At 40.2% G+C, this 15,058-nt stretch overlaps 1 protein-coding gene across 2 annotated transcripts in view; it reads right to left on the bottom strand.

Moving 5' to 3' along the window:
- Positions 1-15,058, bottom strand: part of RIPOR3 (RIPOR family member 3) — a 471,988-nt gene that overhangs the window by 257,657 nt on the left and 199,273 nt on the right. For both annotated transcript variants that reach the window (XM_086932462.1, XM_086932461.1), the window contains 3 exons: positions 6,619-6,697; positions 865-888; positions 242-295 (listed from right to left, as the gene is read on the bottom strand). In XM_086932462.1, the coding sequence (XP_086788588.1) occupies positions 242-295; positions 865-888; positions 6,619-6,697 (157 nt within the window). The remainder of the gene's footprint in view (positions 1-241; positions 296-864; positions 889-6,618; positions 6,698-15,058) is intronic.

Raw genomic sequence — 15,058 nt, 5'->3', positions numbered from 1 at the left:
ATTAATGGAACAAAGTAAAATTGTATCGTGTATACAGGCTATGTATGTGTAAAAGCATGCACATATATTAATATACGTACCAGTATGCATATTTAAATGTTATCTTACGACACAATCATTGCCCACTTTTCTTCTTTTTTTCATAGTTATAAAAACATTTACATGCACCAAAAACGACTGGTGAAATACCCTACCGTTTTGAAAATGAAATAACTAAAGTATGGAGGCTTTTCCTGCTCACCTTGCTCACATGAAATTCCAGTTTCCTAATATACCTCTCAATGAAGCGGATTTCCTTCCAAAAGAAAGAAAACAAAGAGACATATTAAAATGCGCTGGGATTTTTGTAGGTACAACAGTAACACATTACAGGTTTACTTTGAGTATTCCTCGCTGATCTGAAAGTCAGGAGCAATGGTCATGCATGTAGCTTAGGGTGCCTGTTTGATAATACTGGATCTTATCACGTTGATTTGTATTTCCCTAAATAACGCCCTTATTTCTACTGAAAGTCAAGTTCTTGAGAACAAATCAATTACAGCTATTATTTTGTATCTCGGTTTCATTTAGGTTCAAAGTTAATATATATCTAGAAAAGATCAACATTTCCAACTATTTCATATCTACATTTACAACTGAAGTCTCATTCATATTTTCTGCTTTATTTTCTATTTCTGTGGAAGCCAAGATCCTTGCTTCACTTCTATGAGATCTGAAACCCACAAACAATCCCATGGAAGAGGATAAAGAGCAAACTTGAAGAAGAGGAACAGATGAGAGAGGATAGTTGGTGGCTAGACCTGTGGTATAATATTGCCTGAACTAAGAGGGTCATCACTTTTCAAAGAATGAATTGACTCTTACCTTGTCCAAGTCATAAAAGTACGCCTGTAATGGATACAAGAAGGCATTAGTACACATTGTACACATCAAATTCCAATAAAAAATATAAAGCTCAATTCAAATCTTTATGTTTGCCAATATTTTTCACAAGATACTTGAGGTAAAGAAGTGCACGGATACAAATTTAGTTAACCATGATCTAGAAGGAATCCACCAAGATCTGGGCTCAGGTTTAAAATGGTTTTGTGTCACCCTTGTGTCACGCGCGATGATGACGGGCAATGTAGTTTTTTAGGGGGGTTTTATAAAGTCATGTAAGTTCTGAATTGCGTGGCCTTGAGTGGCTTTGTAAAGAAAAGTAACACAGCACAGCAGCTTGTGCTGTGTTGCCTTACATTTCTTAGCGGATGGCGTTCCATGGGTGGCGCATGTGCTGTGCATCTACCCATGGATTTCACGCAATTCCAGATTTACTAAAGTTTGTATCCCTGGAATTAAGTGGATCCGTATGCCTACCACAAAAAAGCGAAATGGGGCGATAAAGCTCTATTTCTCCTCACTACTTCCTTGTCTATGCGTAATCAGTCTGCATCCCACATAGAAAGAGAACTATGCAACTTTGGATTGTTTTTGTGCAGAAAGGCATCCATTGGGTGCCTGCATTGGGGCGAGGCAGCCACAAGAGCAACAGCACAGAGAGAGCTGACGAGTGCCATATCTTAGTAAGGGATCTATGACAGAATTTCGACAGACAGAATTTCGACCTACACAAATATCGGCGTAATTATATCGATAGCAAAAATATCGACGCCCTATGTACAACATGGTAAGTACCAAAATATCGAAAATTTAATATCGATGTAAAAAATATCGTTGTTAAATATATCGATTTTTTTTTAAATTTAAAATAACATTAAAAAAACTGTAAATAATACATAATAATTACTTAAACATATTTAAATATATGTAATAATTGTTAAAAAAATAATAATACATATTTAATAAAAAAAAATAATGAATCATATATAATATATAATTACTTAACAATAATTACTATTCCCACTCCAGTGGGTGCAACAGTAGGGAAAACTGACCCTGAACACTAAAAATACCCCTTTACCCAAAAACCTAAAACTGACCCTGAACCCTAAAAATACCCCTTTACCCATAAACTGAAAACTGACCCTGAACCCTAAAAATACCCCTTTACCCAAAAACTGAAAACTGACCCTGAACCCTAAAAATACCCCTTTACCCAAAAACTGAAAACTGACCCTGAACCCTAAAAATACCCCTTTACCCAAAAACTGAAAACTGACCCTGAACCCTAAAAATACCCCTTTACCCAAAAACTGAAAACTGACCCTGAACCCTAAAAATACCCCTTTACCCAAAAACTGAAAACTGACCCTGAACCCTAAAAATACCCTTTTACCCATAAACTGAAAACTGACCCTGAACCCTAAAAATACCCCTTTACCAAAGAACTGAAAACTGACCCTGAACCCTAAAAATACCCCTTTACCAAAGAACTGAAAACTGACCCTGAACCCAAAAAATACCCCTTTACCCAAAAACTGAAAACTGACCCTGAACCCTAAAAATACCCCTTTACCCAAAAACTGAAAACTGACCCTGAACCCTAAAAATACCCCTTTACCCAAAAACTGAAAACTGACCCTGAACCCTAAAAATTCCCCTTTACCCAAAAACTGAAAACTGACCCTGAACCCTAAAAATACCCCTTTACCCAAAAACTGAAAACTGACCCTGAACCCTAAAAATTCCCCTTTACCCAAAAACTGAAAACTGACCCTGAACCCTAAAAATACCCCTTTACCCAAAAACTGAAAACTGACCCTGAACCCTAAAAATACCCCTTTACCCAAAAACTGAAAACTGACCCTGAACCCTAAAAATACCCCTTTACCCAAAATTAATTAATATTACAAATAAATTACTTCCCACCCTATTCCCCTATAAACCCACAACCCGCTCCAGTAGTAAAACATATAATTTAGTTAAAAATATACATAAATTATCAATTAATTAATCAATTAATCAATTAAAATAAATCATTGCCAATTAATATTTAATTGCAAAATAAATTAATAATTGAAAAATAATTATTTAATTACAAATAAATTACTTCCCACCCTATTCCCCTATAAACCCACAACCCGCTGTGGTAGTAAAACATAATTTAGTTAAAAATATACATAAATTATCAATTAATTAATCAATTAATCAATTTAAATAAATAATTGCCAATTAATATTTAATTGCAAAATAAATTAATCATTGAAAAATTAATTATTTAATTACAAATAAATTACTTCCCACCCTATTCCCCTATAAACCCACAACCCGCTGTGGTAGTAAAACATATTATTTACTCTTATATATTTTTAAATTATAAAAACATATTAAACACATATTATAACAATTAATTTAAATACTTAACTTATATTTCTAACACATATTAGTAAATCGAAATTACTTACATCGATATATATGCTATCGATATTAGTAATTTCGATATTACTTACCTTAGGGTCGATATTCTGGCCATCGATATTCTGGACATCGATATTCTGTCCCATCGATATTAGCAACTCGATATTAGTGTAGGTCGAAATTAAAAACTCGATATTTTGACTGTTTACCCTTAGTAAGCTTTTCGGCTCTCTCACGTTCACGCAACGCAGCACAGCAACCTTGCTTGCTGCCCTGCAATGCATGAACAATTGTTACATTTACCCCCAGACGTTTTTAGCAGATTGTAAATGTACTGTACTATTAAAAACTATTTAGACTGAAATTTACCTACAAACTAAAATACTTTCAGTTGCCAACAGGCGCCACCAGTGTGTCCATGTCTGAATGTATGCAAAGGTTCAGGCTCTTAGAATCTCCAGTGCTGCTTCCACACAAAAAGTACAACATGGACTGTATTGGAGGTCGAACAAATTGTCACAAGGAAAATATTTCAAAACAACATATTTTAACTTTCTAAACTTTCTGAGAATTGAGCCTCTATTAATCAAAGAGTCCAGCTGGACTTCGGGGAGTTCGCCAGGTTCTCCTCCCTCAATCAAAACAGCACAGGCTTTTATTGAAAGAAGGCGGTTTTTCATGGAAAGGAAGTGGAAAAAGCAAAGCGGATAAAAGAAGTATGCAGTGAGTAAAATGGGGGTTGCGATTTCTGAAGGGGGTCTCCACTAAGAAGAGGTGTTGAGGAGAATGAATACGAAAACAGACAGTCAAATAAGGGAAGCAGGCTGGGGAGGCATAAAATAATCAGAAAACAGTGGACTCTTTGCTAAGGGAGAACCTTGTTTAGCTGCTTCAAAAACAACACATTTGCAAGATATTCGACTCAAAATCAAATCGAGTTCAGTTTGTATCCTGAGAGGTCACTGGTTTGCATAAGATCCGGCAATTTCTATTTAGAGTCAATTTCAATCTCCACTGTACTGTCGATCTTGGTATGAGTCTTTTTGCGCTATTAAATAATTCTTAAATTTCTCTTAAATTTTTCTTGAATTATCAAAGCAGCTCTTGCATACTTCAGAGTTATACTTCCCTATCTTAAACTTACTGTCCCTGATGTTTTAGCAGGTGAATCTCGCACAAACTGTTTAATAAAGATTGGTCCACGACTGAGAAGCTGCGTGTTAACCACTGGGATAACCATAAAATCCTAAATACTGTCGGCATGCAGCACCTCCCATAGGAGTCAAGTTGGATGCCTGCAGCCCTTACCGAGTCAAATCAGCATCCCCTATTTTTGTTTCACTAGATGTAGTTCAAAATGGATCTTGGGTACCTATGCTGAGTTTCTCATTCTAAAACTAATTTGTATATACTCTTAATACTATCACTTCTTCTATTGCCAAATGCTATTATTTTTGTCAATGTTTAATGTATTTGTTTTCCCCAAATAACATCTAAAGTTGTTCCTACAATCTCATTGGGGCCTGGTCTAAAGATACATTGTCATCTGCTTAGATTGGTGCCTAAAAACTGACACTTCCTACCTTCATCAAAAGTGCTGTTAGCAAAGCGCTGAAATGGGGAAGAACAGCAGTGTCAATATTGGAAAGCACAGAGACAAAAATGCACTCTCACCCTGATTCATGTTGTCATATTTTGATTGGATCCAGCTAAAGATTCCCTGTGGTTTAATATACCTAATCAGCACTTCCACCTTTTAGAGACGAACCCTAACAAAAAGAACTAGTTGACTGAACAAACTGGTAGGTTGCTTATTCAAGAAACTAGTCGCAAAGTCGTATATCATCCACTAAGTCAAAGTCTACTAGGAAGTCTACCAAACACTATCAGAATACATTTTGCAAACAATATTGAAGTATTTTGTGACCAGAAATGCCACACCGTTCCATTTCCTGTTGATTGATGGGCTGATCCTAAGGGGCAGATTTACAAGCCCCTTGTGCCACTTTTGCGTCACTTTTCCCATGTTAAAAGTGACGCAAAAGTGGCGCAAGGGCATTGTAAATCTGCCCCTAAATCTAGAGCGGATCTGAAGCAGATACTACACATGATCCTCCACTCAACCTTGCAGAACCAAACATAAATACTCAGCAACATTTGTGTTGTCGCTACCCCAAAAACAAATTGCCTTGTCTTTTGCTGGGCCTGTTCTCTGTCTTTTTTTTATATAGTGGTAATTTAAGGCAACCATGTCTGAACTTGGTGATTTGTCCACAATCACAATAGTGCATGCTGCGGTTCCATTACTGAAGCCTCATATGTCATTAATACCAGTAGCACTTCATAATGATAGTAAGGGACAATTGCTCATTCTTCTCTTTCTAGCCCTTATTTCTAATCTCAAAATGAACAGAACAATTAGTTCCTCTATTGTACTTGTTTCCATATTTGTTCTGGTTCTACCTGCCCCATCGCTTTATCATCGAATCAGATAGTGTCATGTAGGCATGAATGTGCGCCATCTCTTCACCCGCTAATTCAAACTTTTTGTGTCACTTTATTACTTTTATTACATTTTTGTCCTTTATTGTACAGTTTGTCACTATCCTTGAAAAGAAAATATGTGCAGTTTGATTGTTACCACAGCACTCTCCCTATCTTCGGTGTATTGAAATATAGGATACCAGTATTAATGCTACAATGTCTATAAATCTATTAGCATAACACAGTATGACGTCTGAGTTTAGAGTGCAGGATATTGTGGAACACTAATATCATGGACAAAATATAAAAGGGTAATGATGTATGGGTTTTCCATACCTAACTCAACATCTATGTTCTTTGACTATATTTGCATATGGTCAAGGTACATAGGTCTAGAGTTAGGAATAGTGAATTTATACTTCCTTCTGCGCAGTTGCCTTTCGATATTTTGTCCCTTGTTATTTTGTCCATGATATTAGGCACCATCATCATCATAACTTTATTTCGATCACAAAGATTTTAAAAAGTACCTCTCAACCAAATACATATATTTCATACGCCTGGGTGGTTATAAAACGCCAAAAAGTATAGCGGTCTATAAAAAGGACACGTAAAACTACCATACAAATATTAAAACCATATAAAATACATATTATTAATATAGAATATATGTTGTTATAAACTAGAATCTGGATATATTAGACCAGGCACCTTGATCGTCTAATCCATAGAGCCAGCAAGAATCTAGCTAGGTCAAAAACCACAATGTTCTTGTACACCTTATTCAAGAGTACAATCGCTCAGCATTCAAAAACATGGCACTTTCTTTCTTACCAGTCGGGAGTTCCTCTTGATATCCTTCTGTTGGCCTGTGAGAAAGTCCAGCTGAGCTTGATGTGCTTCTAGGTAGTCACTGAAAAATGCGAATAATTTTTCAGTAGGATTCGATACATCTCAAAATAAAAAAGCACATGTTCTGGGTCTAGGAGCATAATTCACTTTCTTTGCACAACCGTTGATTTTCTCTGGCACTCATGACATTCCAAAGCTATCATGATACCAGTACAGACCCCTTACTTTCTGCCAGTCCTGCCCAGTTGCACCCTTCCTTAGTTAAAGATCACCAACACATCTGTAGTCCAAAATTATGTAAAACACACATTTGCTCCATAAAGAGATTTACTAGTTCCTTCTTTCTGGTAATTGCATTTAAATTTTTAAATCAATGAGCATTATGTATATGGTATTACTTACACACTCTGGACACCACATTGAGTGTATTGTGCTCACCATTGAAAACCTATGAAAATGATTCTGGCACCGTTGTTTTAAGACTGCCATTGTAAGAAGATTGGAAGAAGAGGTGAATAGTGAATATGAAAGAATGGTACCAACCTCATAGATCATATGCAATTTGATCCTAGTACACCACACGTGGTGGTCACAGAAAAACCTCCTTGTCTCCAAAACTGTAAATACACTCAGTACTGGCACAAGGATTGATACTCATCCTCATAATTAATTCATAAATGCCCCATAAGCAACCCATTTCAGCTGTCTGTACTGCTCACATTTCCTATTATTGTTTTTTAATCATCAGCCATGACAACCCTTCTAAACCCAAATAAAGGAACCACATATGATACACAGTTTGGGATTGGGTTCACATCAGAATGTTTGGAAATCTTCAGCTACTTTGTCAGACCAGAAGTGTTTGGCAAGAGTGATGTTCACAAAAATCAAAGAAGTCCCTAAAATCAAACAGGTCTTCCAAAGGGGTAGGTTCCAGGGACTGGTAGTCACTGATTGGTGCACAGCTTTCAGCCCCTATGGTCAGTTGAATTACCTTATGTCCTGAACAAACCTTCGAAAGTAATGGACTGTTAGTTAGAAGGAGACGTAATTGTTAATATAAGAATACAAATATCTAGACTCAATTTTTCATAAATATTTATGAGTATGCCTAAGCAGTGACTGCATGAATGTATACACCCTTTCTGTTTTGCATATACTCCAACCCCAATATCCATGGTTTACCTCAACCACTTGAAGATAATAGATACACAACAATGTTTGGTCTGTTGACCCACAGCTTTCATGCTTGTGATATCTTTAGACATGCTAATCCTAAATCTATAATATTTGATTATGACCTTTCCTTCAATGCACTTTTGCCTATAGTTTAATTTGTTCAGAATATTACTCATTTTTATAAGACTTGCATTTGTTTTACAAACTTTCAATAAAATCTTTGAGACTTAAAAAACTCAATGCTCAATTATCTGGCAAAAGTTCACAAAGTGATCAATCAATCAATCAATGACACTTATAGAGCGCGCTACATACCCGTAGGGTCTCAAGGCGCTTGGGGGAGGGGGGGTGCCGCTACTGCTCGAACAGCCAGGTCTTCAGCTTCTTCCTGAAGGAGAGGTGGTCTTGGGTCAGGCGCAGGTCGGTCGGGAGGGAGTTCCAGGTCTTGGCGGCCAGGTAGGAGAAGGACCTTCCTCCTGTAGTTGCTCTTCGGATGCGGGGGACGGCGGCGAGGGCGTGGTTGGCTGATCGGAGGTGGCGTTTGGGAGCGTAGAAGTTGATCCGGCTGTTGAGGTAGCTCGGGCCTTGGTCGTGTAGGGCTTTGTGTGCGTGGGTGAGGAGGCGGAAGGTGATTCTTTTGTTGACGGGGAGCCAGTGCAGGTCTCTCAGGTGTCCGGAGATGTGGCTGTTGCGTGGGATGTCGAGGATGAGTCTGGCAGAGGCGTTCTGGATCCGCTGGAGTCTCTTCTGGAGCTTGGCGGTGGTACCGGCGTAGAGGGCGTTGCCGTAGTCCAGTCAGCTAGTGACGAGGGCCTGGGTGACGGTCTTCCTGGTCTTGGTGGGGATCCACCAGAAGATCTTCTGTAGCATGCGTAGGATGTTGAAGCACGCCGAGGAGACGTTGTTGACTTGCCTGGTCATGGAGAGGGAGGAGTCCAGGATGAAGCCCAGGTTGCGTGCATGGTCTGTCGGTTTGGGTGCGGTGCCCAGGGCGGGAGGCCACCAGGAGTCGTCCCAGGCGGAGGGTGAAGAGCCCAGGATGAGGACCTCCGTCTTGTCAGAGTTCAGTTTCAGGCGGCTGGTCGTCATCCACTCGGCTACCTCTTTCATCCCTTCGTGCAGGTTGGCTCTGGCGGTGGCGGGGTTGTTGGTCAGGGAGAGGATCAGCTGGGTGTCGTCGGCATAGGAGATTATGCTGAGGTTGTGTTGGCGTGCGATGGCCGCGAGGGGGCTCATGTAGACGTTGAAGAGGGTGGGGCTCAGAGAGGATCCTTGAGGGACGCCGCAGATGACTTCGCAGGCCTCTGACTTGTACGGTGGTAGGCGGACTCTCTGTGTTCTTCCGTCGAGGAAGGAGATGATCCATTCCAGCGCCTTGTCCTGGATTCCGACGTTGCTGAGGCGCTGTACTAGGGTGCGGTGGCAGACAGTGTCGAATGCCGCGGAGAGGTCTAGGAGGATGAGGGCCGCTGTTTCTCCGTTGTCCATCAGGGCTCGGATGTCATCGGTGGCGGCGATGAGGGCGGTCTCGGTGCTGTGATTGGATCGGAAGCCGGACTGTGAGGGGTCGAGGGATCCATTCGTCTCGAGGAAGGCGGCCATCTGCTTGTTGACGATGATTGCCTTCTCCAATGCTTAATTTGTTAAAATATGAATGCTGGTGCCCAAAGCACTGCTGAGAAGCTACGACCAGCACAATTAAACGTCAGTGCACCGATTGCCAAGGCTGAACAGTCATCAATCCCTCTCCTTCTTCTCTAATCCACTTCAGACACTCCCTGCCCCTTTATCTCACTCTTGCAGGATCCAGCTTTCCCATTTGAGATGGTTTATCCGTCTTTGCCTTTCTTCCTCTTTGTGCATTTTATCCTCTCTTTTTCTCAAGATGTCAGATGAGGAAACATAAGTGCCTGTTACCAAAAATGACTGTTTGCGGTAACCACTGGCTCAAATTAAGCACCGGCCTTCTGTAGCATATTTATCCTAAAGAAATGGCACCTGCAAAGGTAGAAAATCTACCTGTCCCTGGAGAAGGGGTTGGGTGGCCTTCTAAAATTCAGATAAAACCAACAAACCTTTATGTTTTTGACAGTTCGCAAACATTTTGCAGAATGTTTCCGACTATGGAAATGCTTGTTAAATTACTCAATGAAAGGCAGCCATCAGTAAGTTACTTGGGATAGTTCATGAGGTTGTAGGATGAGGGCGGGGGGGGGGGTCCCCATTTCTCCTCAAGGAAGATAAGAAGAAGGTAAATGCATATTTCCACATGATGTATAGCAAGCGAAAAAAGAATCATGGATAGATGTTGCCCTTAGCAGTACTTCTAATCAATCTATGAATGGCGTATACAACAAGTTAATCTAGTGGGACTGTGCAAATCTCCTGGAAGGCAGAAATCCTTTTCAAATGTGAGAGTCCTACTGGACATGTCAGAATGTTTTTCACAGCTACTTTGTGAATGATACCCAAGGTTATGAAGGCCAGCAACATCTCTTTATGAACCATGGATGTTGACTATGGTGCAAGTTTTGGCAATGGTAACTGATCTGTGAACTTCTGTTATTTTCAACTGTACCAACAACAAAAAACAGGCCAGAGTCAGAAGTCTCCTCTTCCATCCCAGATCATTTCTTCTGCTAATGTTTATCAATTAAAAGCACTTTTAGGTCTTCCAGGAAGTCTGAAAGGATCATTCTGTTGCTTCTCTTCTTAGAAAGTCATACATTAGGGTAAAGAGTCTAAATAAAAGGGGATGGATGAAAAAAATAACATGCTGCAGAGGGATGGGACACACCACAGTGTTAACGAGAAACCCCTGACATTTATGTCTATTTTGCAAAATAGCAATTTTTAAGAGGTCTGAGTAATGGAAAGCTTTCAAAAGTAATCCCACGAGAGGATTAGAAACGCTTATGTGAAGTGAATTATTTATATTTTAGAGTATTGAACCTTAATGCAGTGTTTTTTTTTTTTTGTTTAACTCCTGGGATCAGGAATTTTCCAGTCTTCTTCTGGGCTAGATATTATATTTTGATGCAAACCAGATCTGCTAAATATACTGGTTTTTATAATCGCATGGGTACGTAGGGTGGAGGAATTGCTACAAGAGATGTACTTTTCAAAGAATCATTATAGTGTGCTTTAATCACACACATTGAAATGGGAGGGAAACTGCTAGTTTTTAAAATCTTTTTCAACAACTTCTGCTGATAGAGCAACAATGCCCCAAAAATTCTGGAAGAGCTGTTATTTTATTTTTAGCTAAGGGAATTTTGGTCCACAGCAAGTAAAAATAAGATTATGGGGAAGCTTCTAACCCTGGGCGGTGAACTCCGCTTGTTGAGTTTGTGAAGTTTTCCACATTCCGCATTACACAGAGTTCCTAAAAACTCTGTTTCGCACAGCAGTGTTTTTCCCTCGTTCCCGTTCACCAACGGCAAGTTGGCGAGGGCGAGTGAGGAAAATCCACCTTCTGGTGAAATTTTTCCTCGTTCGCGATCGTCAACATCAAGTTGGCGAGCGCGAACATGGAAAATAAACCTACAGCTGACATTTCTCAACACGAAGGAGTCAGGTTTCTCATTGCGAGTGGTTGCTTATGCTCACAACCACTCGCGTTGAGAAACTGCCCAGTCGTGTTGAAAAGGCAGCAGGAAGGAAAGCAGCTCTGTGCATGGTGCCGTTCGCGATGACTGCACAGTGCGGACAAACATCCGGCACTGAAAATCCCTGCGAACTGCATATTTCTACCGCACTACGCCGTTGACGGAGCTTCACGTAGTGTGGTGGAGTTTTTTACGACTTCGCAGAGTTTCGCATAGCGCAACTCCGTGAACTCCGACCACAGTTAGAAGCTTCTCAAAAGTGCAAACAACCGACATACTTCAATAGTTTAAGTAATTCATTCCAATGCAGTTAGCTCCAATTATGAGCTCTCTGGTTGAAGGTCCACCTGTTTACTGTATAAAAAGTTGCAATGCACATGTTTCTGAGTTTACGTTGAGGATTCATATAGGAACAAATGTCTTCTCAAAGGTTCGGATAAATACTTAGGCCCAGATTTAGATGTCGGTCAGAAAGCGTCCGACCTGCGGTTGGAGACTTTCTGACTGACATCTTCAGTTTCAATGCCAACCGCAGTATTATGAATATGGCGGTCGGAATTTAAACCGGCCAGTCATTCCACCTGGCTTCCGACAGGCACAAGTAGGCCATCGGCCAGTCGGAACCGGCATGTAATTCCTTAAGTATGAGGTTTCCACCATCGGGATTCCAATGTCAGTTTCCCACAGGCTTTTCATGTCAGGCTTTCCAACATGAAAAGCCTATTGGAAAGTGACTTTGGGGGGCCCCTAGCAGAGCCCCCTTGCAACATCGGCCTCCGGTTATGGGGCCCAGGGGCACATATGGTGCCCCCTGTCAATCCCTGCATTGCATGGCAGGCACCAAGGAGGACAGGGATTAACAAAAACTGCCTTTTTACTATAAGAACTTGTGCTGTGGCTGGTTTCTGACAGCTTCACAAGCTTCCATAGAGAGATGGGAGTGCGTGACTGCATCATGTGTGGTCGCATCCTAATATTGCGGTCGGGACTGACGACCAGAGGTCGGTCAGTCCCGATTCCACAATGGTATTGAGCGGACGTGATTCCGTCTGACATCATAATAAGGCCGTAAGCAGTATATGAGGGAGGGACCAGAGAGTGGTGGGAAAAAATATGTGCTATCTACTACAAAATAGTTGACTTTAGGGAAGAGTAAGGAGGGGTTAAGGAAAGCGTAATGAGTGGTTTAGGAAGGGAGGTGCAAATAGAAACACCCACCAATAAAAGTGTAAGTCCATTGCTATATCACACTTCTAAAGTTACTACAGCCCAAAGTGCCACTCCTGCCCAGCCTTATAGTAAGCACAAAACCACACATTACCACAAGGAAGCACTGCAATGCCTTTCGCTACAAAATAAGGGACTTAAAATAAAACCCCAAATAAAATAATGCTAAAATAAATGAATGGATTTAAATTTTAAAAATATAAATACATATGATTTAATAGTACTAAAATGGATATACAAATAAAAGAAATAATGTGATATAACATATTTGAATCATGTTTTCTTAATTTAAAAATAAATGTAACTTTTATTTATTTTTAAATAATTTAAATTCCTTCATTATAGAACGTTTACTATTTTAATACATAAATGTAAACATTTTAATTTAAGTTGGATTTTTTTAACAAAATCTTTAAAAAATAATTATGATTTAATATATTTAAAATACTTACATATTATATTCAAAATTAAATTACTAGTAGTTTTGTAGCATTTTTACATTTAAAATAAGTATATAAAATTAATTTACATTAGTATTTAATATTAAAATGATTTTACTAATTTGCTATAAAGTTTAAAACATTTGTAAACATTTCTCTATAATTTACCTTAGGAGAAATTCCGCCCCAGAGGCGGAGACCTCTGCATACATATGAAAAGTGACTAGTCGTAAGTTTACACTGCTAAATTTGTCTCCACCCTTCGTTTCATAGGTGGAGACATGTAAGTCTATACTTTGTTGTAAATTTCAACAAAATAATGGTGCGGAGACAAAAGTAGTAAATGTACTACAAAGTGTAAGAGTAAAATTACAAATGTAGATTTACTCTTGCGGAAATTTACCTTTGTGAAAAGGCCCCTTGGAGTGAGCATCGGGGTGGCCCCTTGCTCATGACTGGATGACTTTGTTATGTAGCTCAGACGTCTCCTCTTCAGGCTCTTCTTGAGTCTATCCCAACCACTAGCATTTCTTTCGTACAGTGTTCTGAATGGTTGACTTGTAGTCTTCCACTGCTGACATTGCCTGCATCCAGAGAACAACTAGCTTATTTTTTTACTATAAACAATTCAATAGAGCCAACGTGTTTTCTTGCTCTTTTTTCTTGTGCTGCTCTCCCATCACTTTTCCCTGTCCCTTCACTCTCCATGTTGCTTCCACCAAAAAACCCCACCTAATCTTTTGCTTCACCCACCTCTCCATTGCAATACTGCCAGCATGGATATGCGCTCATTCGCTGCAACTATCTACACTCCCCAAAGAAACATTGGCAAAGCTCATAGGTATCACTGTTGAGACGTATGTCAGTCCTTGTTCTAAATGAGCCATGTGTTTTTCCTTCAATAAACTCAAACATTGCACAAGTCCAATGGAGGTGCTGCTTTACCTTCAGCTTTTCAGTACACTTGCCTGGCCACAAAGGTTGAAAAGCTGTTCACTTGATGAGGTCCTATGAACCCCTTTTGTCACTTACGTCACCATATACCATTGGGATGCTATGTAAATGTAAATGTATTTGAGCTTATATAGCGCACAGCTACCCACAAAGGGTTTCCCGGCGCTTGCTTAGGGAACCCGTCCTGGTATTCCCCTGTGAGATAACCCCGGCAGGGTATCCACAAGGTGAAAGCCAGGCATCCCGCCGCGAGGGGCCGTTGTGGAGATTAAGCAAGCTATTGCCCAGAGTCGCAGAGTGTGAACCCATGAGTTGAGAAGGCACCGGAGCGAGAATTATCGAGTCCGTGGAATTTTTTGAGCCCAAGACCCGCCGAGGCGGGGAATTGAACCCTGGTCCAGGGCCGATCTCAGCTTCCGGGTCTGCCGCCCCTAATCCCTGAGCTGCACTTCTGCTACTGATTGGTGACACCTTTAGCCAGTTCAAGGTTTCTGTGACCCAATAGGGCATTTTGGAAAGAGTCACTCCCAGCACCAGTGAAACGGTTAAATCACTTTCACTTCATTGATTCTGCAAAAAGTAGGTGTTGGGAAATTCAGGCTGTAATAACTAGCTCTGACATGCATGCGTTAAGTTAACAACCTTCGCACCAATCTAGTAAAGTTAGCAGATTGAACCTCTCATAAAAGTTTCAAATCAAATTTGCTAAGATCCTTCCAGAACAGGCATATACATTGCTATGCTGCCATCACCCCATCTTTCTTTGCCCTAGATTTGTGAGAACCGGGGTTGAATCCCATACCCAGTCAAATATATTTTGAGCTCCTATTGAAGCTTCCCAATAAGAACCCTAGGAAAGTTTTCAAGTTCACTCTCCTTACTCTCAAACTAGCTACAACAGTACTGTGAAACAAGAGTGAGTAGTAAGACACCTATATATTAACTCATCTATGTACTTTTCTGCATTCTAATTAGGGGAAGGCATTTTCTGTCGGTTCCCCTGATGCTTGCACT

This window comes from Lissotriton vulgaris, chromosome 7 (genome assembly GCF_964263255.1).
Source record: "Lissotriton vulgaris chromosome 7, aLisVul1.2, whole genome shotgun sequence".
NCBI classification, from domain to species: domain Eukaryota; kingdom Metazoa; phylum Chordata; class Amphibia; order Caudata; family Salamandridae; genus Lissotriton; species Lissotriton vulgaris.
Note: the sequence above shows the minus strand (reverse complement) of the source record. Positions and strands in the feature narration are given on the sequence as shown.